The 26567-nt window shown below is 36.2% G+C and overlaps 2 protein-coding genes across 3 annotated transcripts in view; one reads left to right on the forward strand and one right to left on the reverse strand.

Annotated features, from left to right (window-relative positions):
• LOC138329961 (GPI mannosyltransferase 2-like) overlaps positions 1-2664 on the reverse strand; it is a 7271-nt gene extending 4607 nt beyond the window's left edge. Inside the window, exon 1 of one of the 2 annotated variants that reach the window (XM_069277272.1) lies at positions 2552-2664. In XM_069277272.1, the coding sequence (XP_069133373.1) occupies positions 2552-2620 (69 nt within the window). In that variant the 5' untranslated portion in view covers positions 2621-2664. Of the gene's footprint in view, positions 1-2480 lie in introns of both variants that reach the window. The other variant, XM_069277273.1, reaches the window with a different exon arrangement.
• Positions 2627-21861, forward strand: LOC138329962 (transcriptional adapter 3-B-like). Its single transcript, XM_069277274.1, has 9 exons — positions 2627-2764; positions 12064-12186; positions 13393-13520; positions 15148-15297; positions 16225-16477; positions 17442-17642; positions 18200-18310; positions 19629-19822; positions 20254-21861. Exons 2-9 carry the CDS (start codon positions 12084-12086, stop codon positions 20389-20391), a joined length of 1278 nt encoding a protein of 425 aa, XP_069133375.1. The 5' UTR covers positions 2627-2764; positions 12064-12083; the 3' UTR covers positions 20392-21861.
• The last annotated feature ends 4706 nt before the right edge of the window (positions 21862-26567 follow it).

Genomic DNA, 26567 nt, shown 5'->3' on the forward strand with positions numbered 1-26567 from the left:
GAGGTATTTGATGCAATCAATAAAATTAATGTCTTTATGCAGATATTAGGTAACATTAGTTTATATAAATAAATATTCATTCGATTAAAACTTTTCATATTACAGATTTATCTGCCCTTACAACTTGTAATTGTTAGCCAAAATTATATCTTTTTTTTTTAAGAAAAATTGGATGCTGAATAAAAGGACCCTACATTTCAGATTGATTGCTTTTTAACCTATACACATGCATGCAAAGCACATCCTAGCCATTGTCCTAATTCACACACATTAGTTGATTATCAATGCACCAGATGGCAAAACAGCGAAATGAATCTTCACTGTTAACATAGATTAAGCAGGAAATCTTGCATTTAATTGTTTTTAACTCATCTTAGCTAGGCCATCTATATATACAGGTATATTTAGCTCACCTGCCCGAAGGGCAAGTGAGCTTATGCCGTCCAGCGTCAACTTTTCCATTTCAACAACTTCTTCTCCAAAACCTGGAGACCTAGAGTCCTGAAATTTGACTTACAGCATGCTGGTATGAAGGGCTACCTAGTTTGTTCAAATGAATGACCTTGACCTTCATTAAAGGTCACAGGGGTCAAATAGGTGAAAATCTTAAACAGACTTCTTCTTAATAACCAAGAGGCCTAGAGACCTAAATTTGGGCCATATTTTTCATACTCACGAATCAAGAAGAGCTTTTAATGTTATTCACCACCAAAAGTTACCAACATTGCGTTGGTTTTAATTTTATAAATAAGAAGGCTGAAAATGATTTTTGCTAGCTACTAACTAAAATCATTATAATTAGAACTGTCGCGAGATTGGACGACTAACCCTTCACTGCATAAATTGAGTAATAACTCCATTTACAGGGGACAGAACCCTATATATAGTTTACTCATCTCACACTTATGTCAGGGTCCTGTGTACCAAATTTTATCAAATAGCTGTCAAGTAGTTATGGAGGAGTTTGACAGACAAATTTGTGTCTATACAGACACAGGGACCTTGCACGAAATGTTTTAACCAACTGTATACAAATATAATGAATTATAGTATGATACTATAATATATATATGTATACTGTTGGTTAAAAAATTTTGTGCCAGGTACCTGTGTAAACAGACAGATATGAGTATAAATATTGTAATTAAAGTGATTTCTGCAGGTACAAATATGCTATAATGCTTCCATTTAACCATGCATACATAAGGCATAAAAAAACCAAGAATATTTCTATGTGATGTGTAACTAATGTTTATAAGCCACCATTGTTTGTCTGTCCATTTGTAGGATTCTCACAGCTTAAATTAATTCATTAAACATTACAGTTTTCAATAGATTACTGAAAAGAAAACATAACACATTAAAATTCTCCCCAAGTTATGGCACATATAACTTTAATATATTACTGTAATCAGTGTTCTCCCTTAAGGATTTTTTCTAGCTGGTCCTAAATAAGGACCGGTTAACCCTAAAAGTTACTGGTCCTTACGAAGTTACAATTCATTCATGTAGTTTATATACTAGCAAGGTAATAGTTTTACAAACAAAAATATCCACATATCTGTTTTAGTATCGTGCACTCTCACAAAGTTGATTGAAAACTAGAATATTAATGATTATGAAAATTTGTTTTGTACAGTTTGATCTTCAACCTTTCTGCAATTGTTTTGTATATCTTTATTTTAATCTGAACCAAAAAGTTGCCGGTCAAAGGACCAGCTACATGGCAAAAATTGTCTGCCCTACTATTAAGTTGCCAATAACGGGCAGATGGACAGGCGTTAATTATACTATGGATAGTATTTAATTTTATTAATATATTTAAAATAAAGTACATTTGTATGGTGGCATATTCCTGCCATCAATTAATAAGAGTGAACTCAGCTCTTAATTTCGACACGTGAAGAGCTTTGGAAATCGAAGCTCTGTTCTGGTAACATGTATATAAGCACAATATATTTATTGAAATATGTCGCCTTAGCAAGATAACTAACATGATAAGTTTAATTATATGTTGACTTACAGCATCAATAAAAGTTGTCTTCAATATATAATTATCACAATCATTAATAAGTCAACTTCATTATCACAATAAGTCAACTTATCGTGGTAATTTTGGCGAGATAATTCTAAATATTAAGTGGTGGCAGTAATATGCCACCATACATTTGTATTTTATCTCGGGGTATGCACTATTACTTATTCTAAAATATCTGTTTTAATATTAGACTAAAAATACATGTATTTATAAATGAAAAATTAAGTATATTATTTTATGTATAATTATTTTATATCTAATTATTTCATATTTACAAATAAAACTGTACATGTCATGTTTAACAAACAGAAATACTTAGTAGATCCAACATAAACTAACGATATTTAGATACAGGCCCGTTATGCCTCTTGAGATATGTAAACAAGTGGATACGTTGTCAGTTTGAGCAAGAGGGAAATTGTTGACCACTCAAAATACTAACTTTTCTAATATTAAAGAAACACGTGTTGAGTATTCTGGCATCAACAATTATTATCAAACCATATCACGTACTTGCATGCAAAATAAAACAAAACGGGACTGAACGGCAAACCACCAAAGTTTTGTTTCTTCTTCCGCCATCTTGCCGGTACTGCCGTAATGTTTTGTTACGCTCCATCTGATTGGTTGATTTTCAATACTTTTTCTTAAAACATTTTTGATTGGTTTATTCTTCAATAGTGAAAGAACCAGAAAGCTTGCTGGTTTCAGAATCTACATCAAAAGGTAGGCATAAAACAAAAGATATGCGCTTTTGTTGATTAAATTTACGTTATTTATGTTCTGTTTTGTGCATTAGAAATAAAATAACCGCTGTAACCCTAATTGAACATGATTAATACGAATATCTAAGCTTGCACGATAACAATGCGCAAGTGGGCATGGATGTTTAGTTTTTTTTTTTTTTTTTTTTAATGAGATATGTAATAGATTAGTAAACTATTTTATGGAAATTTTGGAAATGACATGCTTCTTATTGAACGTGCTAGCAATGATAATTACAATAATATGCCTTCGATAACAGACCACTGCACCGTGTGCTAGTGCGCTTAATTCATGTTGGATTTGCCTCTGTCCAGTTGGCATTCTTGGCTATGAATGCCAACTGAAAGATGTTTAATGCCTAAATAACACTGCATGTATTGATAGCTGTTAAACGTGTGTTTACTATAAATATATAAATGTATATGTACAAGATTGATTCTTTAATTTTGTTCAACCATTTTTTTAGTTTATGTATAAAATAGCAAATTATGGCGATCCCGTACCCATTCAAACTCGTACCCAAACAAACTCGTACCCACATTTGGCGAACTCGTACCCAAGCATGGCGAACCCGTACCCAAGTTTAACGAACCCGTACCCGTGGAATTTGGCGAACTCGTACCCATCATAAAATTTAAACTTCATTTATTTATTTGTGATTTATATAAAATTTAATATATTGTGTTCGATCATATGCTTCTAGTCAATGATCATAAAACGGTATGCAAGAGATTCCAGCCAAGATTTATTCATTTTTAATTAGTGATTTTACATTTCCCCCCTCTTGTGTATTTTCCCATAGCTTATTATTATTATTCTTCTTCTTCTTCTTCTTCTATATACGGGACGCCGTCAAAGTATAATTTTATGTCACGGGGACCTGTAGGGGTGCAATGGTGTGAAAGGATTAGATTTGTGATTTTTTTTTTTTTTTTTTTAGTATATAGATAAAAAGGTGAGTGCAGAACTAATGTGTGGGGGCTTCAAGGGCTACGTTGGAAATATGTGCCTTGAAGTCCTCCAGTGTAGTGCATTGTACTGCTGCTACAGGGAGGAGGTTCCATTGTGTTATTGTTTGTGGGAAAAATGAATATTTGTATGTGTCCTTTGTAGCAGAGATTTGTCTGAAGCAGTGTGGATTGGAGTGTCTGGTTCTGTGGTCTACTGGTATGAGTATGGTCTGGTGTTCGACGGCAACTATATTGTGTATTATTTTGTAGAAAAGTATCAATCTTGTGTGTAGCCGTCGTGTCTGTAGTGTTGGCCAGTTGAGTTGATGTATCATGTTTGTAACTGAACTGGTGTCGTGATATTTGTTGTAAACATATCTTGCTGCTCTGCGTTGTGTTTTTTCTATCTGTTGAATTTGGTGTGTGTTGTGGGGATCCCATATGGAAGAGCAGTATTCCAGTTTGGGTCGAACTAGTGCTTTGTATGTGTGTGCTTTTATATGTGGTGAATTAATTTTTAAGTTGCGCTTTAAAAACCCTAGTGATCTATTTGCATTTGCGGTGATATTATTTATGTGCATGTCCCATTTTAGGTTTTTTTGTGGTGTTAGTCCTAGATATTTGCTTGAGTTTACTTGCTCGAGTGTGTGATTGTGGAGTGTGTAGTTGTGATGTATTTTGTTGCGTTTTGTTGCATAAATCTGGGTGAAATTTCATTAGCCAGTCTGTTTCCCATTTTGCTGCTGCGTCCAGATCTTTCTGTAGTTTTATTGTGTCGTCTTTGTTGTTTATTGTTTTGTATATAATACTACTACTGTCGTCTGCGAATAATCTGAGTGTGCTGTACTGCATGTATTGATGGAAATCGTTAATGTATATGAGAAACAGAATTGGGCACAAACATGTTCCTTGAGGGACTCCTGAAGTTACTTGTATTTTATTTGATTGTTTTCCCTCAAGTACTACTGTTTGGGTGCGTTGTGAGAGAAAGTCTGTGATCCATTTGTGTGTGTTGCCTGTTATGCCGTAGTATTTTAATTTGTATTGTAGGCGTTTGTGTGGGACTTTGTCAAAGGCTTTGGCAAAGTCCATGATAATAATGTCTGTCTGTTTGTTGCTGTTATTATTGTTTGCGAGGTCGTGTATGAATGTAACATAATTATTCAAAATAATTATGAAGTAAAAATTAATTGATGTCAAATTTTGTTACAATGCATATAAAAAATTAAATAAAAGAGAAATATTTCACAAACATATTTGAAGATTATTTGGACCATTCTCTCAATAGATCTATATCAAAGATTTCCTTCCCGCATTTTGCCCCAGCCTTCTCTGCATCTGGTTTTTCTAAAATACTAGGAATTTTTTAGCTATCACAGTTCGTATAAAGGCACGTTTAAAATAAATAAATGCAATATAGACACACCCCCCCCCCCCCCAAAAAAAAAAATAAATATATATATTTTTTATAAAATATACACCAAATTGAATGCGTGACGGTAAAGAATTCCATTGTAAATGACGTATGACGGTATACATGTAATGTCCCAGTAAGATGTGTTCTCAAATTCTGTTAATACATTTTACTTAAATGCTTAATAAAAAAATGACAAATACAGATTATTGAAAATATTCTACACCCGCTCTTGGGATTTCGAGTCAAACAAAAATAGAACATAATCAATTTCATATGAACGTGCTGCGTTGGTACCAAACCTAAGAAAGGTGTGGTGGCATTGAGGAAGATTGTAACAGTAAGATGATACCATCACCAGAAATAAACTGAAATTTTCTTTGAACAAATTGTATTCCTATTGAGAGAATGGCTCATTTAGAGAAAATTACAATATTGAAATAGAAAATTTGTCAATGCATGAAAAACATATCGTAATATATAGCTCACTATAGCCTAAATTGTGTTTTTAACTATTCATTCCGATATTACCAAACTCTGCACAAGACGGTGAAGATGGTATAAAGTGTATTCTGCTACTGTACATCAATACAAAACCAAATAATGACACACAACATCGCAATAATTGGATGCAGATGGCATAAGGAATAAAATTGAAAATTATTTCAACTTCTAATAACATATTTAATAAATTAACATTTATTCTTTGGTACTATCCGATACAGGTCATGCACTGTAAATAGAACTTGAAACTGGGCACATGCCTGTACGTATACATGTGTGAATTACAATAGTAAAAAAATAAAAATGATAACTTTCTCCAATTATTCTATGAATTACAATGGGAAATTTCTTTTTCATACAGTATTTAGCTTTTCAGACATCGCGGCCGTCGGTACTTGGTAGTAGCATATATTGTATGCCGTATCTATCTTTAGTCTAACACAAATTCTAGTCGTAGATTTTCTGGTGAACCATGATTTAAAAATCATACAAAATACAAAGAAATTCCAAATAACTTGGTCATAGGTCGGTTCAGAAACCAATGAGGAACGCCGCCTTGTCAATCACCTGTATAATTATATTGACAGACACGTGTGTTGAGAGCTCGTCAGCCAATGATATTTAATGGGGGAGGAGCCATACACTTCGCGTGCCTGTCAATTATACCTGACTGACTGATTGATCAAAGGGACAGCCACGGGAGCACATCAGTAGACGTCAACTCAACTGTGTTGTACAAACAAATGTTTTTGTATCGTTACACTGAAAAACGAAATATATATGTTAAATTAACATATCATCCTCTCAGGGTGACATTTCCACTGTACCTCGCAAGTTGAAATATGCGCCAGTAAATTTCAAATATGTTTTAATTTATACATGTGAATGCAACGTTGAGTGGAAAAAGAGAAAATAACGATGTATAAACAGCGCTGTTAAACCAAGATTTATTCTATACATTAGTTATATTTGATTATAAATATGGTTTATTTGTGATATAACAAAAATTAACGTGTGTTTTCTTGACAAAAACCCACATTATTTATACGGCAGCAACAATTTGACGCAACACGTTTTTTCTCAATCTTTATTGTTTCTCTATTGAATTTCGCTGTTTTCATTTATTCAATGATTTATAAGGCATTGGTTTTTATTAGGTCATCTGACCCGAAGTGCTTTCCATTAAAACGACTTCTTCTCAATAACCATAAGGCCCAGAGTACTCATATTTGGCCTGTAGCATGCTGGGATGAAGGGCTACCAAAGTTGTGAAAATTAATGACCTTGACCTACTTTCAAGGTCACAGGGGTCAAATAGGCTGAAATCTTTGAACGACTTCTTCTCAATAACCATAAGGCCCAGAATACTCATATTTAGCCTGTAGCATGCTGGGATGAAGATCTACCAAAGTTGTGAAAATTAATGACCTTGACCTACTTTCAAGGTCACATGGGTCAAATAGGCTGAAATCTTTAAACGACTTCTTCTCAATAACCATTTGGCCCAGAGTACTCATATTTAGCCTGTAGCATGCAGGAATGAAGGGCTACCAAAGTTGTGAAAATTAATGACCTTGACCTACTCTCAAGGTCACAGGGGTCAAATAGGCTAAAATCTTTGAACGACTTCTTCTCAATAACCATAAGGCCCTGAGTACTCATATTTGGCCTGTAGCATGCGGGGATAAAGGGCTACCAAAGTTGTGAAAATTAATGACCTTGACCTACTTTCAAGGTCACAGTGGTCAAATAGGCTGAAATCTTTGAACGACTTCTTTTCAATAACCATAAGGCCCAAAGTACTCATATTTGGCCTGTAGCATGCTGGGATGAGGGGCTACCAAAGTTGTGAAAATAAATGACCTTGACCTTCTTTCAAGGTCACAGTGGTCAAATAGGCTGAAATCTTTGAACGACTTCTTCTCAATAACCATAAGGCCCAGAGTACTCATATTTAGCCTGTAGCATGCTGGGATGAAGGGCTACCAAAGTTGTGAAAATTAATGACCTTGACCTACTTTCAAGGTCACAGGGGTCAAATAGGCTGAAATCTTTGAACGACTTCTTTTCAATTACCATAAAGCCCAGAGTACTCATATTTGACCTGTAGCATGCTGGGATGAAGAACTACCAAAGTCGTGAAAATGAATGACCTTGACCTACTTTCAAGGTCACAGGGGTCAAAAAGGCTGAAATCTTTGAACGACTTCTTCTCAATAACCATAAGGCCCAGAATACTCATATTTGGTTTGTAGCATGCTGGGATGAAGATCTACCAAAGTTGTGAAAATAAATGACCTTGACCTACTTTCAAGGTCATAGGGGTCTAAAAGGCTGAAATCTTTGAACGACTTCTTCTCAATAACCATAAGGCTCAGAATACTCATATTTGGCCTTTAGCATGCTGGGATGAAGATCTACCAAAGTTGTGAAAATAAATGACCTTGACCTACTTTCAAGGTCACATGGGTCAAATAGGCTGAAATCTTTAAACGACTTCTTCTCAATAACCATTAGGCCCAGAGTACTCATATTTAGCCTGTAGCATGCCGGAATGAAGGGCTACCAAAGTTGTGAAAATGAATGACCTTGACCTACTCTCAAGGTCACAGGGGTCAAATAGGCTAAAACCTTTGAACGACTTCTTCTCAATAACCATAAGGCCCTGAGTACTCATATTTGGCCTGTAGCATGCGGGGATAAAGGGCTACCAAAGTTGTGAAAATTAATGACCTTGACCTACTTTCAAGGTCACAGTGGTCAAATAGGCTGAAATCTTTGAACGACTTCTTCTCAATAACCATAAGGCCCAAAGTACTCATATTTGGCCTGTAGCATGCTGGGATGAGGGGCTACCAAAGTTGTGAAAATGAATGACCTTGACCTACTTTCAAGGTCACAGTGGTCAAATAGTCTGAAATCTTTGAACGACTTCTTCTCAATAACCATAAGGCCCAGAGTACTCATATTTGGCCTGTAGCATGCTGGGATGAAGGGCTACCAAAGTTGTGAAAATTAATGACCTTGACCTACACTCAAGGTCACAGTGGTCAAATAGGCTGAAATCTTTGAACGACTTCTTCTCAATAACCATAAGGCCCAGAGTACTCATATTTGGCCTGTAGCATGCTGGGATGAAGGGCTACCAAAGTTGTGAAAATAAATGACCTTGACCTGCTGTCAAGGTCACAGTGGTCAAATAGGCTGAAATCTTTGAACAACTTTTTCTCAATAACCATAAGGCCCAGAGTACTCATATTTGGTCTGTAGTATGCCGGGATGAATGGCTACCAAAGTTGTGAAAATGAATGACCTTGACCTACTTTCAAGGTCACAGGGGTCAAAAAGGCTGAAATCTTTGAACGACTTCTTCTCAATAACCATAAGGCCCAGAATACTCATATTTGGTTTGTAGCATGCTGGGATAAAGATCTACCAAAGTTGTGAAAATAAATGACCTTGACCTACTTTCAAGGTCATAGGGGTCTAAAAGGCTGAAATCTTTGAACGACTTCTTCTCAATAACCATAAGGCTCAGAATACTCATATTTGGCCTGTAGCATGCTGGGATGAAGATCTACCAAAGTTGTGAAAATAAATGACCTTGACCTACTTTCAAGGTCACATGGGTCAAATAGGCTGAAATCTTTAAACGACTTCTTCTCAATAACCATTAGGCCCAGAGTACTCATATTTAGCCTGTAGCATGCCGGAATGAAGGGCTACCAAAGTTGTGAAAATGAATGACCTTGACCTACTCTCAAGGTCACAGGGGTCAAATAGGCTAAAATCTTTGAACGACTTCTTCTCAATAACCATAAGGCCCAGAGTACTCATATTTGGCCTGTAGCATGCGGGGATGAAGGGCTACCAAAGTTGTGAAAATTAATGACCTTGACCTACTTTCAAGGTCACAGTGGTCAAATAGGCTGAAATCTTTGAACGACTTCTTCTCAATAACCATAAGGCCCAAAGTACTCATATTTGGCCTGTAGCATGCTGGGATGAGGGGCTACCAAAGTTGTGAAAATGAATGACCTTGACCTACTTTCAAGGTCACAGTGGTCAAATAGTCTGAAATCTTTGAACGACTTCTTCTCAATAACCATAAGGCCCAGAGTACTCATATTTGGCCTGTAGCATGCTGGGATGAAGGGCTACCAAAGTTGTGAAAATTAATGACCTTGACCTACACTCAAGGTCACAGTGGTCAAATAGGCTGAAATCTTTGAACGACTTCGTTTCAATAACCATAAGGCCCAGAGTACTCATATTTGGCCTGTAGCATGCTGGGATGAAGGGCTACCAAAGTTGTGAAAATAAATGACCTTGACCTGCTGTCAAGGTCACAGTGGTCAAATAGGCTGAAATCTTTGAACGACTTCTTCTCAATAACCATAAGGCCCAGAGTACTCATATTTGGTCTGTAGTATGCCGGGATGAATGGCTACCAAAGTTGTGAAAATGAATGACCTTGACCTACTTTCAAGGTCACAGGGGTCAAATAGGCTGAAATCTTTGAATGACTTCTTCTAAATAACCAAAGGGTCCAGGATACTCATATTTGGCCTTTGGCATGCTGGGATGAAGGGTTACCAAAGTTATTGAAATGAATGACCTTGACCAACTATCAAGTTCAGGGGGGTCAAATATTCTAAAATCTTGAATTTTGAACTTCTTCTCAAATTCTGTCAATGTGATTTAGCTGATACTTGCATGAAATGATCCTTGTTATGGTCGTGACCAAGTGTTTTTATATCTTATGTTGATCTGAAATCCAAGATGGACACCACTCCCGCCATCTTGAAAATATAGTTTGAACCTATTCTCAAGTTCTACCAGTGCGATTTTGCTGGAACTTGTCTGAATAATTTTAAGGATACTGACATTGTCCCAACAAAGTGTTGTTATTTGTCGGGTTGACCCGAAAACCAAGATGGCCACCAAAGCCGCCATCTTGAAAACACATTTTAACTTCTTGAAGTTCTACCCATGCAGTTTGACTGAAACTTGCATTAAATGATCCTTACATGGTCATGACCAAGTGTTTTTATTTTTCAACCATGACATCATATCTAATTAATTTCCTATACAGCTATTGCCAAGGTAGTCAGATGACCGTTAAGGCCCTTGGGCCTCTTGTTTGACTTCCCCCTTTGATTAAAAACGACGATTTATTTTGCTTCATTGGATTTTTTTTAAAAGACAGTCAAACAAAAAGAAAATCAGCTTTTAAAATGATTAAACATTTCCCGTGTGAAGTCACAATGGCCACGGAAGATGATTTAGAATTATACTTAATACACATAATTATTACAGATGTTATACCTTGGAAAATATATCAAAGTGCATGTGTATGCAAATATAACATTACTGAATAATGTATTGTAGTGTATTTGTAATCTTGAAAAGTATATAGAATGTTACCAGATATTTTCTGATTTTACCAGGTATTGGAATATAATATCAATGTTGACTCAATTATGCATTATTTAGGCCAGTGATATATTGAATCAGATACACAGAAGAAACTAGGATTAATACCTGTGATTAAATTTAAAAAACCAATGAAACTTGATGGGTGCGGCTTAGCAATCATGGGTATGAGCTCGCCAAATATTTTGGGTACGACTTCGCCAATTTTGGGTACGGGTTGGTGGGTACGAGTTGGAATGGGTACGGGTTAACTATACCCCAAAATAGCTACAGTAAACATAACAACCTAACAACAATAGAACATAAAATTCATAAAAACATATTTTTGTAGTATTTAATTATATAAATATACTATTTCTATACTTTTAAGAGGTAGAAAATACTGCCTTTCATATGATACAGCTATAAGGAGAGAAGAAAAAAAACCCTGCCAGATTGGGAACCTCCATGCTCTTGCTAAATTCTATAGAGATTGAACTACATGTACATGGTCATGGATGTGGTTAAGCCAGTCAAATTCTGCTATACTTCTTTAAGAATTCAAAATTGTTCTCGTACATGTATATATATTTATATTCCCATTTAATTTCATAAGTGACCAATTTGAGGCTGAAATTGAGCTGCAAACATACTAAGCTTACAAGCCTGTCAGTACCGCGTGGCAAGATCAGCTTTACTACATATACAGTGCGGGTGGTGTTTGTTGTCTTAGTAGCATGCTTCAGTGATCTAGCACTACATGAAAAGAGAAGAGTACCACAATCATAATGCAAGGATCGAGACTCATAATAAATATACTGCAGCCCCCCAAGACATACAGACATTCACATACCCAAGTTATTGTATACATGTTATGCATATGGAAGGTAGTCCTTAAATGACCCTAGCTGTTATATAATAGGATGTTTATACTATATATTGAACCAAATAAACCACCGTTTTTATTTTCATTACAGATCCATGATGTAAACAGAAAATGAAAGGGAAAGGCAAGGGCATTATAGACAAGGATTGCCCTCTACAATTCCCTGACCTACAGCCAGTGGATCATACTACAGAATGTCCTAAATACACAGCAGGTATTATCACATATCAAAAATACTAAATGTGGAATGTTAGTAAAAGAGGAATTCTTGTTTAACTGGTACAGTGAAATGCATTCAAGCATCTGGAATTATACACAAGCTGCACTGGAAATATATAAAACCTATAGTGCCATTATTACAGACATCGCGAAAGTTGAAAAAAATGGTCGAACATTCAGACCGGCAAGGACTGTGAGTAACCCAGACAGAACAAGGTTTTGCCGGACCAAACATTAGTGTGAATTTTTTAAGTAAAGATAACTTCCTGCTATTAGTATCCAGGCAGCTGTTTTCATGATTATCTTATGCAGTTTACGTTTTTGCCAGGCTCGTAATACTTCAGAGATGCCATTTTTAATGACTTCAGGTACTCAATAATTGCCGGACGGTCGGTCCGGACCAGATTTTAAAATAGGCGGTCCGAGTCAAATTTTGGCGGACATGTCCATCAGACCGGCAAATTTCGCTATGTCTGTTATTATTTAATTTATACATTTTATTATTTTTGTGACGATACCTGGATATGGGTATTTCAGCTGCATAGTCCATCAGCTAGCTTTTGTGGCTGTTCGGATATATAAGTATCATCACTTTGTATCGTAATTAAGCAACGGTGAGCACGGCCCACTCTCGAATGGGTGACCTCTCCGTTAATTCGGGCCTGGACACGTTACATTTGGTGACAGCGAATGGCCTGGCATCCTGTAGGCTGCCTTCAGATAGCACGGGAAGCACAATGTTCCTGGTACTGGTTGCTTTGGTGACTAGTGGGGCTCATCTCATGAGGTGGCTCCGCTATAACAACAGCAGGGACAGTTGTATGTGCTTAGGATGCCCGGTTGAACCATGGAAAGCTTTGAGACAAAGCTCATCGATGAAGGGAGTAATGTGACGATACTTGGGTATGGGTATTTCAGATGGATTGTCCATCAGCTAGCTTTTGTGGCAGTATGGATCATCTTGGATGAGTGTCGGTACTTTCAAGCAGCGATGAGTGCTGCCCACTCTAGGATGGGTGACCACTCAGTTGGTTTGGGCCCAAACGTTTGCATGTGACATTTTCCCAAATCTCGATTTTAATTATCGTACAATGGCATTTTCTCAAATTCAAAAACCACAGGTCTTTTATCCAAAATAAGGAAAAAAACCTTTTTCCTCGGCTTGGAAATCATTTTAAATAAAACATTTTGTTTATTGTAGTTCTGACTCGGTCTGAAGATGAGGGGATTAGTCTGGAAGAACTGGAGGTTATACAAAGTGATCTGGAGACATTGCTGGCATCAGCAGGGCTGAGACTTAAACAGCTGGAACATGAAAAGCAGATCCTGGTAAGCTTACAGGAAAAGATGACAGTAAACTGCTCCCTTCAGGGAAGGTAGTATGTTGTGAAGTGAGCTCACACCACCAAGGTAAAAGGTTGTAGTGAGCTCACTCCATAAAATACTGTAGTATGTCGTGAGCTCACTCCATAAAATACTGTAGTATGTAGTGAGCTCACTCCACAAGAGACTGTAGTATGTAGCAAGCTCACTCCACAAATGACTGTAGTATGTAGTGAGCTCACTCTATAAGAGACTGTAGTATATAGCGAGCTCACTCTATAAGAGACTGTAGTATGTAGTGAGCTCACTCTATAAGAGAATGTAGTATGTAGTGAGCTCACTCCACAAGAGACTGTAGTATGTAGTGAGCTCACTCCATAAGAGACTGTAGTATGTAGTGAGCTCACTCCACAAGAGACTGTAGTATATAGTGAGCTCACTCCACAAGAGACTGTAGTATGTAGTGAGCTCACTCCATAAGAGACTGTAGTATGTAGTGAGCTCACTCTACAAGAGACTGTAGTATGTAGCAAGCTCAATCCACAAGAGACTGTAGTATGTAGCTATATAGCAAGCTCACTCCATAAGAGACTAGTATGTAGCGAGCTCACCCCATAAGAGACTGTAGTATGTAATGAGCTAACTCCAGAAGAGATTATACTGTGTATTGTGAGCTCACTACACAAGAGATGATAATACAATAGTGAGTTAATTCCAACAAGAGATGATATTGTGTGTAGTGAGCTAACTCCACAAGAAATTACTGTGTTTACAGTGAGCTGACACTATGAGAGATGATACTGTGTGTAGTGAGCTCACTCCACAAGAAATTACTGTGTGTACAGTGAGCTGACAATATGAGATATAATACTGTGTGTAGTGAGCTAACTCCACAAGAGATAATACTGTGTGTACAGTGAGCTGACACTATGAGAGATGATACTGTGTGTAGTGAGCTAACTCCCCAAGAGATGATATTGTGTGTAGTGAGCTCACTCCACATGATATAATATACTCTGTGTAATAAGTTAATTACACAAGAGATGATACTGTGTGTTGTAAGCTCACTACACAAGAGATTACTGTATGTAGTGAGTTCACACTACAAGATACAATTTACTTTGTGTAAAGAACTCATTTCACAAGAGATTTTTGTGTGTAGTGAGCTCTCTCCACAAGAGATGATACTGTGTGTTATTGTGTAGTGAGTTACTTTGCAAATAAAATTTGTAATTACCTGGGAAGATTTTACAATGTTAACTGAAATTACTCCAGAGATATTTTAAAGTTATGTAGCTTTGTTAATTCAGTCTGCAGCAAGGTGAAAGATGTGTAGTTAATTCAGTCTGCAGCAGGTAATGAATAAAATATGTATGATATGCAGTTAATTTCATTCATGTGAATTCATTCCAATATTTTGTTTGTGTGAATTTCAATCAAATTGATGTGAAGAAATATTTTATTATTAATATAACTCATTTTTTTATTGAGTTTTCAAGCAGTACACAATATCTTTCCTTTTTATCATTCACACTGCTACTGATGTGAAGAAATATTGCTTGCATAGTTAAAGGTTAAAAGTCTTAATGCTTTACTGAAATACTAACATATAAAATCATTTGACTGTTTTTAGCAACCAGAGACCCCTACTCCAGGAAAACGAGGAAAAGTGGTTGAAGAAAAGCCAAGTAAGAAATTCAAGAGCTCTACAGAGACTCCAGTAAAGGGAGCCGTTCATCAGACCCCTTCAGGACCTGGTCGGCCAAAATCCAAAATAAACCAGGTACATGAGTTACTAGAACATCACTTCTGTGCAATCGTAGTAATCACAATACTGTGTCTTACCAAATTGTTTAAAAAAAAGTTTCTGGTAGGTTTTAAATACAACGCTTGAAAGTCCATTACATGGTGGGTATACTGTACATTGATTATAAATCATGGAAGATACTCGGATAACATAGCATAGCATGGGCCCGAGTGATCCACAAGCCCTCCACCTTTGGGTCACAACTTTGAATCCCATGTGGGGCAGTTGCCAGGTACTGATTACTGGTCGGTGGTTTTTCTCTGGGTAATATGGCTATCCTCCACCAACAAACTTGAATTTTCCTTGCATGGCCCTGGCAATTAATAGGACGCATAAGTTAAATTAATAAAACCAATAAATAAATCATAGGATTCATAGCACAGCCTTTCAATTATAACAAAGAATTATATAACGCTGTTGTAAATAGAATCACACACTTAACCAAAAAATTATTCAACAAGGGGAAACATGAATAAAACATTTTGCTGTAAATAGACTCGCGTACATGCACCATATACATCTGATATCTTTGAAACAACACAAAAAGATTAAGTTAAAGTTTCATAAACTAATCAAACCTACGGCATTGAATGGCCAATCATACGACAGTCACAGTCATGAAATATTTCTAGTGATTTTGAACATACTGTATTTGACCCAATAAGTGCCCAAGACGTTTAAAAAAATGAAAAGGTGCTTAACAAGATGAAATTTTTGCAAACCCATACAGTTATGATAGTTTTGGTCTTCTCGTATGCCTGGGCATTGAAATAAGGTCTCAAAAAGTAGAATAGGGGGGGGGGGGGGGGCTTATAGGGACATGGGCCCTTGTTGGGTTGAATACGGTATGTACAAAATTGTTTGTTATAAAAATTAATACTATATTCTAACGTTTAATAACAGACAAAAGGTGAGTTTGATGGCGCTGCTGATTCCCCTATAGACTTGCCCAAGTTACCAAAGAATGATGCTGTGAATCGTTTCTGGGTGTCTGTCGAACCTTACTGTGCTGACGTCACTGGAGAGGACATCAAAGTTCTGGAGGATCTGCTTGTTAGTCATGAAGATGACGCTGATTATTTTAAGGTGCCTGCTCTTGGAAAACACTTCTCAGACCGATGGGCAGAGGAAGATCTCTTAGAGGAACAGAGAGACGGTATGTGAGATTTCTACCGAGTGATCAAAAGAGTTCAGAGTTTGCAATATACATGTATGTGATTTTGGGATCAAGAATCTGTAAACATGGATCTTTTCCGGTGTGGATTTCTTTGCTTAATCAGCATTAAAACTGTTTATAATATGATAATTTTTTGTGTTGTGCAGATTTAATTAATAGTGAATTATTCAAGTGTAAAAATTTGCCCTTGTTCATATGTTTGCATTTGAATATATCAATGAAAAGGAAATATTAAAAGCGAAATTTGCATGCAGTGAATAAATTCACTTCCAGTGCTCATTAAGTGACATACATGTATACTCAAGTTTACCAGATATGAATGGGTTTCAGAATGATAATTCAGTGATTCCTGAACTGACAGAAATTAAATAAAAGAAAAATCATTTGTTTAAACATTTTATTGAATAAGAGAAAAATCATCTATTTAAACATGTTTTGTGACCCCATATGTACTACTTCTGATATTTATTTTCCCTTAGAAATATGTATATAAAAATATATTTTAAAAATGCTCCTCTACCGACAGAGCATAAACCATACTTATCATTTGAACAATAATTGGTGTTTAATCATGTATAGATATGTCTAATTAACACAAAATTGATATATAATAATTTATTTTGCTTTTGGTGCATGCACGTTACCAGTACTTCATGTCATATAGGACATAGTGTCACAGAATTTTTTCGGGATGCAATTAATTATTTTTAATATTTTTATCTTGAAGTAAACAAACTTTTCAATGGTGGTAATAGTGTAAAGTAAGTAATTTTTGTTACTGAAGAAAGTTACTTATTCGTCTGCTCCTGGTTTTTTTGGGTTTTTTTTTTGAGAAAAAAAGTATTATTTGTCAGCAGTGTAGTAGCATCTTAAATCTTGAATCGAAAATTGACCACTGATCATTGAAGGAATTATTCATGTGTATTGTGAAATATTTTTGTAGGGGCTAAGATAAATGATAGACGGCGGAGTACCAATAACAACCACAGTGGCTGTCCCGACGTAACAACCTTACTGAAGAAAGCTGAACAGAGCAATGTTGATGAATCGCCATTCGGACCCCTCACACAGCGACTGGTGTCAGCTCTCATTGAGGAAAACATCATGACACCTATGGATGATGCTATGGCAGAGTTAGGGGGAGGTAACTGTTACAAATTGATTCTAATAATTACAGGTCCAGTTAGGTGATAAAAGCTACCAACGATTTTGATACTGAGTAGCGGGTATTTTTTAAACCAAGATTAATTTCTTCTGAATTTAGGATTTGTAAATTCTAATGAAGTGAGTCAAGTGACCTTTCTCTAATTTTTTATTTCAAAGACGTCACATGAATAATATCAGTGTATGGGTAAAACAGTGTATAAGTCAACTACCCCTATTTGACCCAATAAGTGTTCCCATCGCTTTATCCTATTTCTCTTCATGGCTAAAGGTTCTTTTTTCTTGAATGAAATACATATTGAAAATATGCATACCATATTACATGTAGTTTCTTTAATTCATTTATTGTGCAAATAGATTTGTGGTTTACCAAAAAAAATCTAAATTTGGTCCTTTTTAAGTGTCTCTACAATTTTCTTATTTGATTTTTGGCATGGCAAAATATGCCTCCATAATATGACAAAACTCTCGGACTTAGGTGTCAGAAGTTGAAAGTTGTCTTTGAAAAATAATGTCAGTTTGCTTTTAAAATTTCAGAGTCTGCAGATGAAGCTCCAGCAATATCCCCCAGAGCTTTAGCCAAACAGTTAAACATCGGCAATCCTATCCACCTGGAGAAACGTATCAAACGTGAACTGGAGGAACAAGGTCGGTATACCTACTCACCTCCATTATACAGTGGAACTTCCCAAAACCGAACCTTCTCAAAACCGATCACCTCTAGAAACCGAACATGGATGTCATGTACGGAATTAATTCCTCTTTATTAATAGTATATAAAACTTCCCAAAACCGATCCCTCCCAATTCCGAATACCGGACCGATTTCGAGATCGAAATAGTCAAATGTAACTTAAATACACTTCTGAAAACCGGCCTTACCTGAGCGACACCGATAGATTGCATTGAGGTCTGATCAACCGACCGTGAAATACACACGTACCTGTACCATAGTTGTCGCATGCCATGTCCTGAGGCATGAATACAGATGTGAAGGCTATAGGTACATGGTAATTATACCCGAGATGGGGGTGTGATTATTTAATAATGTCTATTGTTTAGATATTTAACGAAGGTCTACCACGTGCACGCAGTTTGTTTACTGTGGGAAAACAAGCAGAGCTAGTAATAAAGAGAAAGTTTCGTATTCAAATCACACGGGTTTTTTATTTACTTATGTAGTCGTCGGATAACGTAATATCTGTATCAAGAAGCCAAAGCCATGTATTGTTTTAGAAAATGACTATGTCATATAATGACCGGCATCGACTGATCATCGTGTAATTAGACCATATAATTTGATTCTTGACGTAACCGGAAGCGATCGGCCGTATGTATGTAGTGCAGACAAGAACATCCCCAAGAACATTCACGCAATTAACTAACTAAACTACGTTTATAAGCGGTAACAAAGTCAAGATTGTTGTAATCCATTCGTTTTAAACGTATGATTCTCTCTTTTGTGGTAACATTTACATTAACAATCAATATCGGTCGGTTTTAACGAACACTAGCCATACATGCGGTACACTAGTGTAAAAAATGACTTCCGATCGATTAAATTCGGATCATAATGATCGGTATTCGGTTCACTTCTCCAAACCGAACCCTCTCTAAACCGGCCGAAATTATATGCACCGACCATGATCGGTTTCGGGAGGTTCCACTGTACATGTGTAGTTATACATTTGTAATGTTATACTTCAGCCAATCAACAGATGTATGGCATTGTGACCATGGGTTAATATAAGTAATACTTGTTTGAATCACAAAGCAGATTAATAGAATATTACATGGGTCTGTCAAGTGGACAGGGGATATCTCAACCGGAGTGAAAGATTTTTGGCTGGTTGAAGCTTGCAGAGGGTTGATGGCCAAAATCTTGACATGAGGTTTGAGATATTCCTGTAAAACTTGACAGACCTGTGTAAGATTTTATTATTATTCATGGTTATTTTTATATACAGGGATATTAGATATGGAAGATAAAGTTGAAGACAATCCAGACGATGAAATTCTGACAGAGCTACGTCAAAAACAACAAGAACTTAAGGCAATCAGTCAACATAACATTGTGGTGACGAAAAATCTACTGGAACGAGCCAAGGAGGAGATCAAGAAGCAGGAGATTAGGAAGAAACTTTCTGCAGCTGATGCTGAGGTATGTGGAAGGGAGAAGGACTTGCTTTATTGTGATATCAACCTTAACATCAATTTAATTTATAAAGGTGTTATAGAATATAAACTTCTGCTTCATAATGATAGTACATAAAAGAATATTGAGCAATTTAAAAAAAAAACTTTAGTTTGTTGTCATCAATATCGAATTTCGAACAACCTGTAATTTGAATATGGAGATTTAATTACAAGTAAAAAAGATATTTGAGCAAGTTCAAATTTAGGGCACTTGCGATTTCTAGCAAGTGACATAAAATGTTAAATTAGAGTCCTGGTGTCTTCTATCACAATTCATGTTTTCTACTTGTGAAGTTCTTTTATTCTGCATGCAGTCTTAATCATCCTGTAGCAGTATTTGATCAAATTCTGCCCGTTATCTAGCTATTGGTTTAATTCATGGGTCACATTTAACAGGTCCTGGATGCATATAGGAAAATTCAGGCAGCACGCCAGAAAAAGAAAACACCAACAAAGAAGGAGAAAGATGCTGCTTGGAAAGCACTTAAAGAAAGGGACGCTTTAGTGAAAGTTTTAGCCTCAAAAAACAAGTGATCTTTTCCTTGTTATCAGGCCAGACTTAGAATTACGCAAGTTCGTTTCATACCATTGTAAAGGTGTTGGCAGGGAAAATCTCAATTTTTCGTGACAATGAGAAAAGTTAACATATATGTATATTCTATCATTTTCTGTTGCCATACCAATATTGTGTTGCTACAGTACATATTGATTCAAAAGGTAGCATTCACTGACTCATTCAAATTTATAAGCAATTGCAATGTACTGATTTGAATATTCCTTTTATGTATTTGAATTGACAATGTGTTGTTCTAATTAAGTATGTTTTGATGATCTTCGGTCAGTGAACCATTTTACATTTTAACAAATTACAATTTCACTTATATCAGATATTACTTGATTGATTTGTTTTTGAAAAGTTTTAAAGGGCAGTCATTCGTCCAAAAACCCAAGGTGAATTCATGCATTTAATGTGGTAAATAGTTCATTCACTAAAAATATATAGTGAAAAATAGCTATTCTCTTGCTTCCTAAGACTGAAATATTTTTCTCTTATCTTGTATCTATAGAGCCTGGTATTGTTCATAAAATACATGTACTTTATTATTTCTTCAGAGCAATATAGCAATATCATGGCAATCTTACTATCACACTACATAACTCATGTACAGCCTTCAAAAAATTGTTATATATATTACATATACATATATATGTTAGTAACATTGGCCCAGTTTCACCAACATGCTAAAATCTTACTAGGAAAGCACTACAAAATTCAAATTTGAGGGAAAATCTGAAGGGTTAGTGTATCAAAAAATGAAATTAAAATATGTAAAGTAACCTAAATATGAAAATATCAAAATTTAAACCACATACCGGTACCGTAAACATCTTGTCCACTAGGGATGATGATAATGGCCTGTCAATCAACGCTGTTTGCACCTGGCGATCAAGATGGACAGCTAAAGTGCTAGAAGCCTTACAAGTGATAATCAGAGTGGAGACGGGATTGTGATATAATTATGGTTATTTATCATTAATGCTTGTCTATGGAAAATTTTCGGTCAAAGAATTCCTTAATGGCAAGGAGTGTTGATGAATCTAGGCCCTGATTTTGGTAAAAAAAATCCAGACAAATGAAGACAGTATCCCAACCATACCATACTGCCACACGCATTTCAGCTTCAGGTGGGGTCGTCTTTGAACTACCTTTAATATGTTGAAGGTACCTTTAAAACCGATTTCCTTTTCAGCTTATTTTGTATGGTGTACATGTATCAAAAATTGTATGTTGATTCTTAAAATCCATTCATTGTTAAATTTAAGCTTGCAAATTAAAAGGATAAACATAAGTTTAAATGATTGAAAAATTTTCTTTATCATTTCGAAGAATTTAAAAATGATATGTATATATGCTATTATTTAACAGATATTTGTCATTGTGAGAGTTTGTCATCATCAGATGTTATGGTCCTTGAAATTAAAAATGTAAGATGTTGCATTTAATTCAATTGTTTTCATTTATATTTTGGTGATGATGGTGGGTTATTCAAATCACCTTTTGCATTTAGACCATCCTTCAGGCCATATGCAGTTTCTTGAATGGAAGGGAAACCAAATTGGATCTCCATCTGAAGTAGTTGGCAAGTGCAATTCGGGCAATTTTGCAGCGACAGACTGGATTTACTCCAATGAAGCATAGGAATATTTTGTAAATATGAGCTGAAAGTGTAGACAATTCTCTATAAGTACGCCAAAGTGAAAAATTCAAAGAAAAAAGTAAAACTACACCATTTGCTTATGGTGTAAATATCGGCATGACAATTCATGCATAATAGACCATTTGTTTTTTGGTGTAAATATCGGCGCGATAACTCGAGGATAATAGACCATTTGCTTATGGTGTAAATATCGGCATGACAATTCATGCATAATAGACCATTTGTTTTTGGTGTAAATATCGGCGTGACAACTCGTGCATAATAGACCACTTATTTTTTGGTGTAAATATCACAGTGATAACTCGGGGATAATAGACCATTTGTTTTTTGGTGTAAATATCGGCGTGACAACTCGTGCATAATAGACCATTTATTTTTTGGTGTAAATATCGGCGCGATAACTCGGGGATAATAGACCATTTATTTTTTTTGGTGTAGATATCGGCGCGATAACTCGGGGATAATAGACCATTTGTGTTTTGGTGTAAATATAGACCAAGGGACCAGCTAAACAGTACGAAGCTTCAACGAATTCGAAAAAGATTCAGTGATGAAAATGATCAGGACCCCCCCCCCCCCCCCCCCAAGAAAGTGACTAGATTACCGGTACATAAAGCCGAAACACCAAACTCTACAAAAAAAAAAAAAAAAAAAGAAAATTAAGGTTTGTTAAATTAAGGTTTGTTAATTTTCGTCTTATCGGGGCGAAAAGACGAAAAGACGAAAATTAGGTTTGTTAATTTTCGTCTTATCGGGGCGAAAAGACGAAAAGCCGAAAATTAAGGTTTGTTTTTCGTCTTTTCGGGGCGAAAAGACGAAAATTAAGGTTTGTTAATTTTCGTCTTTTCGGGGCGATAAGACGAAAAGATGAAAAGACGAAAATTAAGGTTTGTTAAGGTTAAGGTTTGAAAAGACGAGATTTTTGAAGGCGAAAAGACGAGAATTAAAGTCGCTAATTAGCGTGTATCACTTTCGTCTTTTCGTGTTTGTGAGTTTTCGTCTTTTCGCCGCGAAAAGACGAAATTTAAATTTGTTAAATTTCGTCTTTTCGGGCGAAAAGACGAAAAGACGAAATGACACAAATCAGCCACCGTATTTCCACCTTAATTAATTTACATGAAACGATACTTTAGTATGTAATGTTTTTACTCATTGCCTACTACCCACCCCTAAATTGAAATAATTTGAAATATTATTACACTAAAAAAATCATGAAACAGAATTGAAAGTTTTTCCAAAATCTATCAAGCGTATCATACGTGTTTAAATCTTCTACATAACACGTAATATCATAAAGTATTCGAATATTTTTCCAATATAGCGTCCTGAAAAGAAACCTGTTTGATCTTCATTTATTAATTTATTTATTACTGACCGAATTCTATGAGAGATAACACCAGATGCAATTTTATAAGCAGTATCTAGAAGAGTAATCGATCTCCAATGTTTTAAAAAGTGGCGTGGTTCATAGTCAGACTCGCACATCCTCTCATACGCACTCTCTTTTATACCACTGATCATTCTAATGTTCTCACGAGAACAGAACATATCCTTAACAAACTCCGAATTGACAGGAGTTTGAACACCCGGCCTATTTGACACATCTTGGACACCCGGCCTATTTGACACATCTTGGACACCCTATAAGTTGGGCACTTTAGTCATCAACATCATCAACTTAACCAATACAGCACTGATTAACTTATGATTTACCATGATGACTCTGACCAGACACATAAACATTCACATGTGGTGTCAATTGTACCATTCTGGTTGAACATGGGCATTCATCGCCTTAAATGGGCATCCATATACTTAAGTACTACACTCCAGTTATGTCCCTTTGGTCATTTATTACATCACGTGACAGAACTCTGGATTCTGATTGGCTACACACATGGGTACTATTTGCAATAGTGCCAGGGCAAGCGGGCACGAATATTGAAGTGGCGCGAAATTGAACGTGAATTATTGTGACGTCATAACACGACGTCATTATCAAGATGGCGGACAGGCTGTTGTGTGCGGGGATGGAAGCAACTGTTGCTTTTCTACAGAAGACAGTTCACTCGTGTTCTATATTGATCCACTTTAAATTTTCGTGAAACTGAATCCTGTTTTATAGAATCACAGATTTCTGCGAAAATTAATACGTTGTACTTTTAATGTAACCAAGTGGTGTGGAAATGAAGATAGCGTTGTGAGGTGTCACTTGACGTGCTTCTGTTACGATGACATAAAAAGTGTCTCATGTGAGGGTGATGTACTAATCCCATTATGGCCTGGTTGAGAGGGCACCATTACCTCACAGTATTGTCTCGTGATGGGATAGTGCCTTCGGCTCGGGCACTATTCCATCCCTCAATAATACTTTGAGGCAATAGTGCCCTGTCAAGTCGTTGTGCGCTTCGAGCGTTTAAGGGGGAGTAACTCGAACAATTAAAGAATGGTTGTTTTTGCTGAGATGCTCCACCGCTGACAACAGGAGCAGACGATTTCGTATTTTTCTTCAGTTACAAAGGTAAGGTTCTTTACACCAAGGACGTATATGAGACTTATAAATCCTTGTTTACACCAATACCAGAATTGAAAAATTTAGCTACTAATTCTACTTCAAGTTAAAAATATGAAAAAAATAATTAATTGCATCCCGAAAATATTCCGTGGTACTAGGCCTATGGAATACTGATTACGCATGTACCTAGGGCGAAATAAATTATTTTATATCATTTTTTGTATTAATTATGGAAGCGGCGGATTACCAGAAAGAAAGTGGTAGTATCGGAAGTTAATTGGAAAAAGCGTTTAGCGTGGTGTTTAGAAAAAAGACGACTTTCAATAGATCATTACTGGATATATTACGTGATATTTTCAGACGAATCTCAAGTACATCTAGTTATTGGTGACAATTTTCTTGTATATGTTTGGAGAACAGCAAGAGAGTCGTACTATGTGTCCTCCCCGGCAGTTATGATTTGAGGAAGCAATTGTTACAACGGCGTGGGGGATTCTTTGCAAAGTTGATGGTAACATTATGTACAGAAATACATAAAATTACTTGATAACAATCTGTGGCCTGTTATTGCCCCTCATTTTCCTAACGGAGTTTACCGTTTCCAGGATGATAATGCTCCTATTCATCGGCCAGCACAGTCTCCCGACATTAATGTGATTGTTCAACGTTCTTTTAATCTTGAGCCATAAACACAACTGACGAACTTTTTACTACAATATCGGACTTCACTCTCCTGTCAGTATGTGAGATCTCTGTATAATTTCATCCTCCGACGTCTGCTGACAGTAATCAAGTCTAAAGGTCACCTTACCAAATATTAGGTAAGTGCGTTGACGTTAAAGGCCCACTACTTTTCCGGAGCAAAATAAAAAGGTTTCTTGAAAACATTAATAACATCAGAAAATATATGCCGAAGGCCTAAGATGAGGTTACAACACCAAACATATGCAACATTTCCTGCGTAATATAAGATAACAGTGGAAAGTCATTTCGCTGCTTTGCCGTCTGGCGCAGTGATAGTCAACTACCGCGTGGTATTTAGGACGACGGCGGGAAACATAAGACGACCCGCGTTATGAAAATTATTATTTTATTTATCTTCATAAAATTGTTCAGAAGGTGATAATACGTGTAGTATTAACGGTAAGTTAATAACTTTTGCGACGTTACAAAATTATCGATCTCGTTTTACATTCCCATTTTAAAATTAAAAGCTGTTTTGGAAAGGTAGTGGGCCTTTAATGATTTCAATTGCCATTTTTGTCTACCGAGATGCCCCCTAGAGGGAAACAATTAAAATGAAATAATGACTTTTGTTACCTGACTCTCTATATATTGACCGGTCAATAGTTTGACTGTTAACCGGGGTGGAACGTTTGCATGCGTTTATTGTCCAATTCTCTTCCTACAAATTATGCGTCATAATTACAAGTATTGTTGGCGTCGAAAAAAATAGTTTGATTGTTGATCGGGGTGGAACGTTTGCATGCGTTTATTGTCCAATTCTCTTCCTACAAATTCTGCGTCATAATTATTGTTGGCGTCGAAAAAAATAGTTTAACTGTTGACCGGAGTGGAACGTTTGCATGCGTTTATTGTCCAATTATCTTCATACAAATCATGCGTCATAAAATTTAATTATTGGCGTCTAAAATACTGGCGCGCCGGATCGACACAAATACCGCTATTCTTTTGGCGAAAGTCTATCTCACCATGCCAGAGGCTTATTGATAAGTTTAAGATTGCAGTTTTAACAAATTCTATGTTATCGAATCGTGACTTTTTATTTCATGCAGTTATTTTTTTTTGTGAAAAGAAGACTAGGTTTTATCATAATGTAATTGAAATTACATTGTAACTCCGCTTCACTACGTATACGATGCTCAACTTTGCTAGCCAAGGGTATTTAGTTCAATTCTCTTCCTAACTACTTGTTGTAGGAAGAGAATTGCACAAAATACCCTTGGCTAACGGAG

Source organism: Argopecten irradians, chromosome 8 (assembly GCF_041381155.1).
Source record: "Argopecten irradians isolate NY chromosome 8, Ai_NY, whole genome shotgun sequence".
In the NCBI taxonomy this organism is placed as follows: domain Eukaryota; kingdom Metazoa; phylum Mollusca; class Bivalvia; order Pectinida; family Pectinidae; genus Argopecten; species Argopecten irradians.

Excerpts from the sequence above, each read along its gene's own strand:
- LOC138329962 (XM_069277274.1), top strand. The coding sequence starts at position 12,084 with ATGAAAGGGAAAGGCAAGGGCATTATAGACAAGGATTGCCCTCTACAA. Across the intron at positions 16,478-17,441 it reads CTTAGAGGAACAGAGAGACG|GGGCTAAGATAAATGATAGA; the intron begins GTATGTGAGATT and ends ATATTTTTGTAG. Across the intron at positions 17,643-18,199 it reads TATGGCAGAGTTAGGGGGAG|AGTCTGCAGATGAAGCTCCA; the intron begins GTAACTGTTACA and ends TTAAAATTTCAG.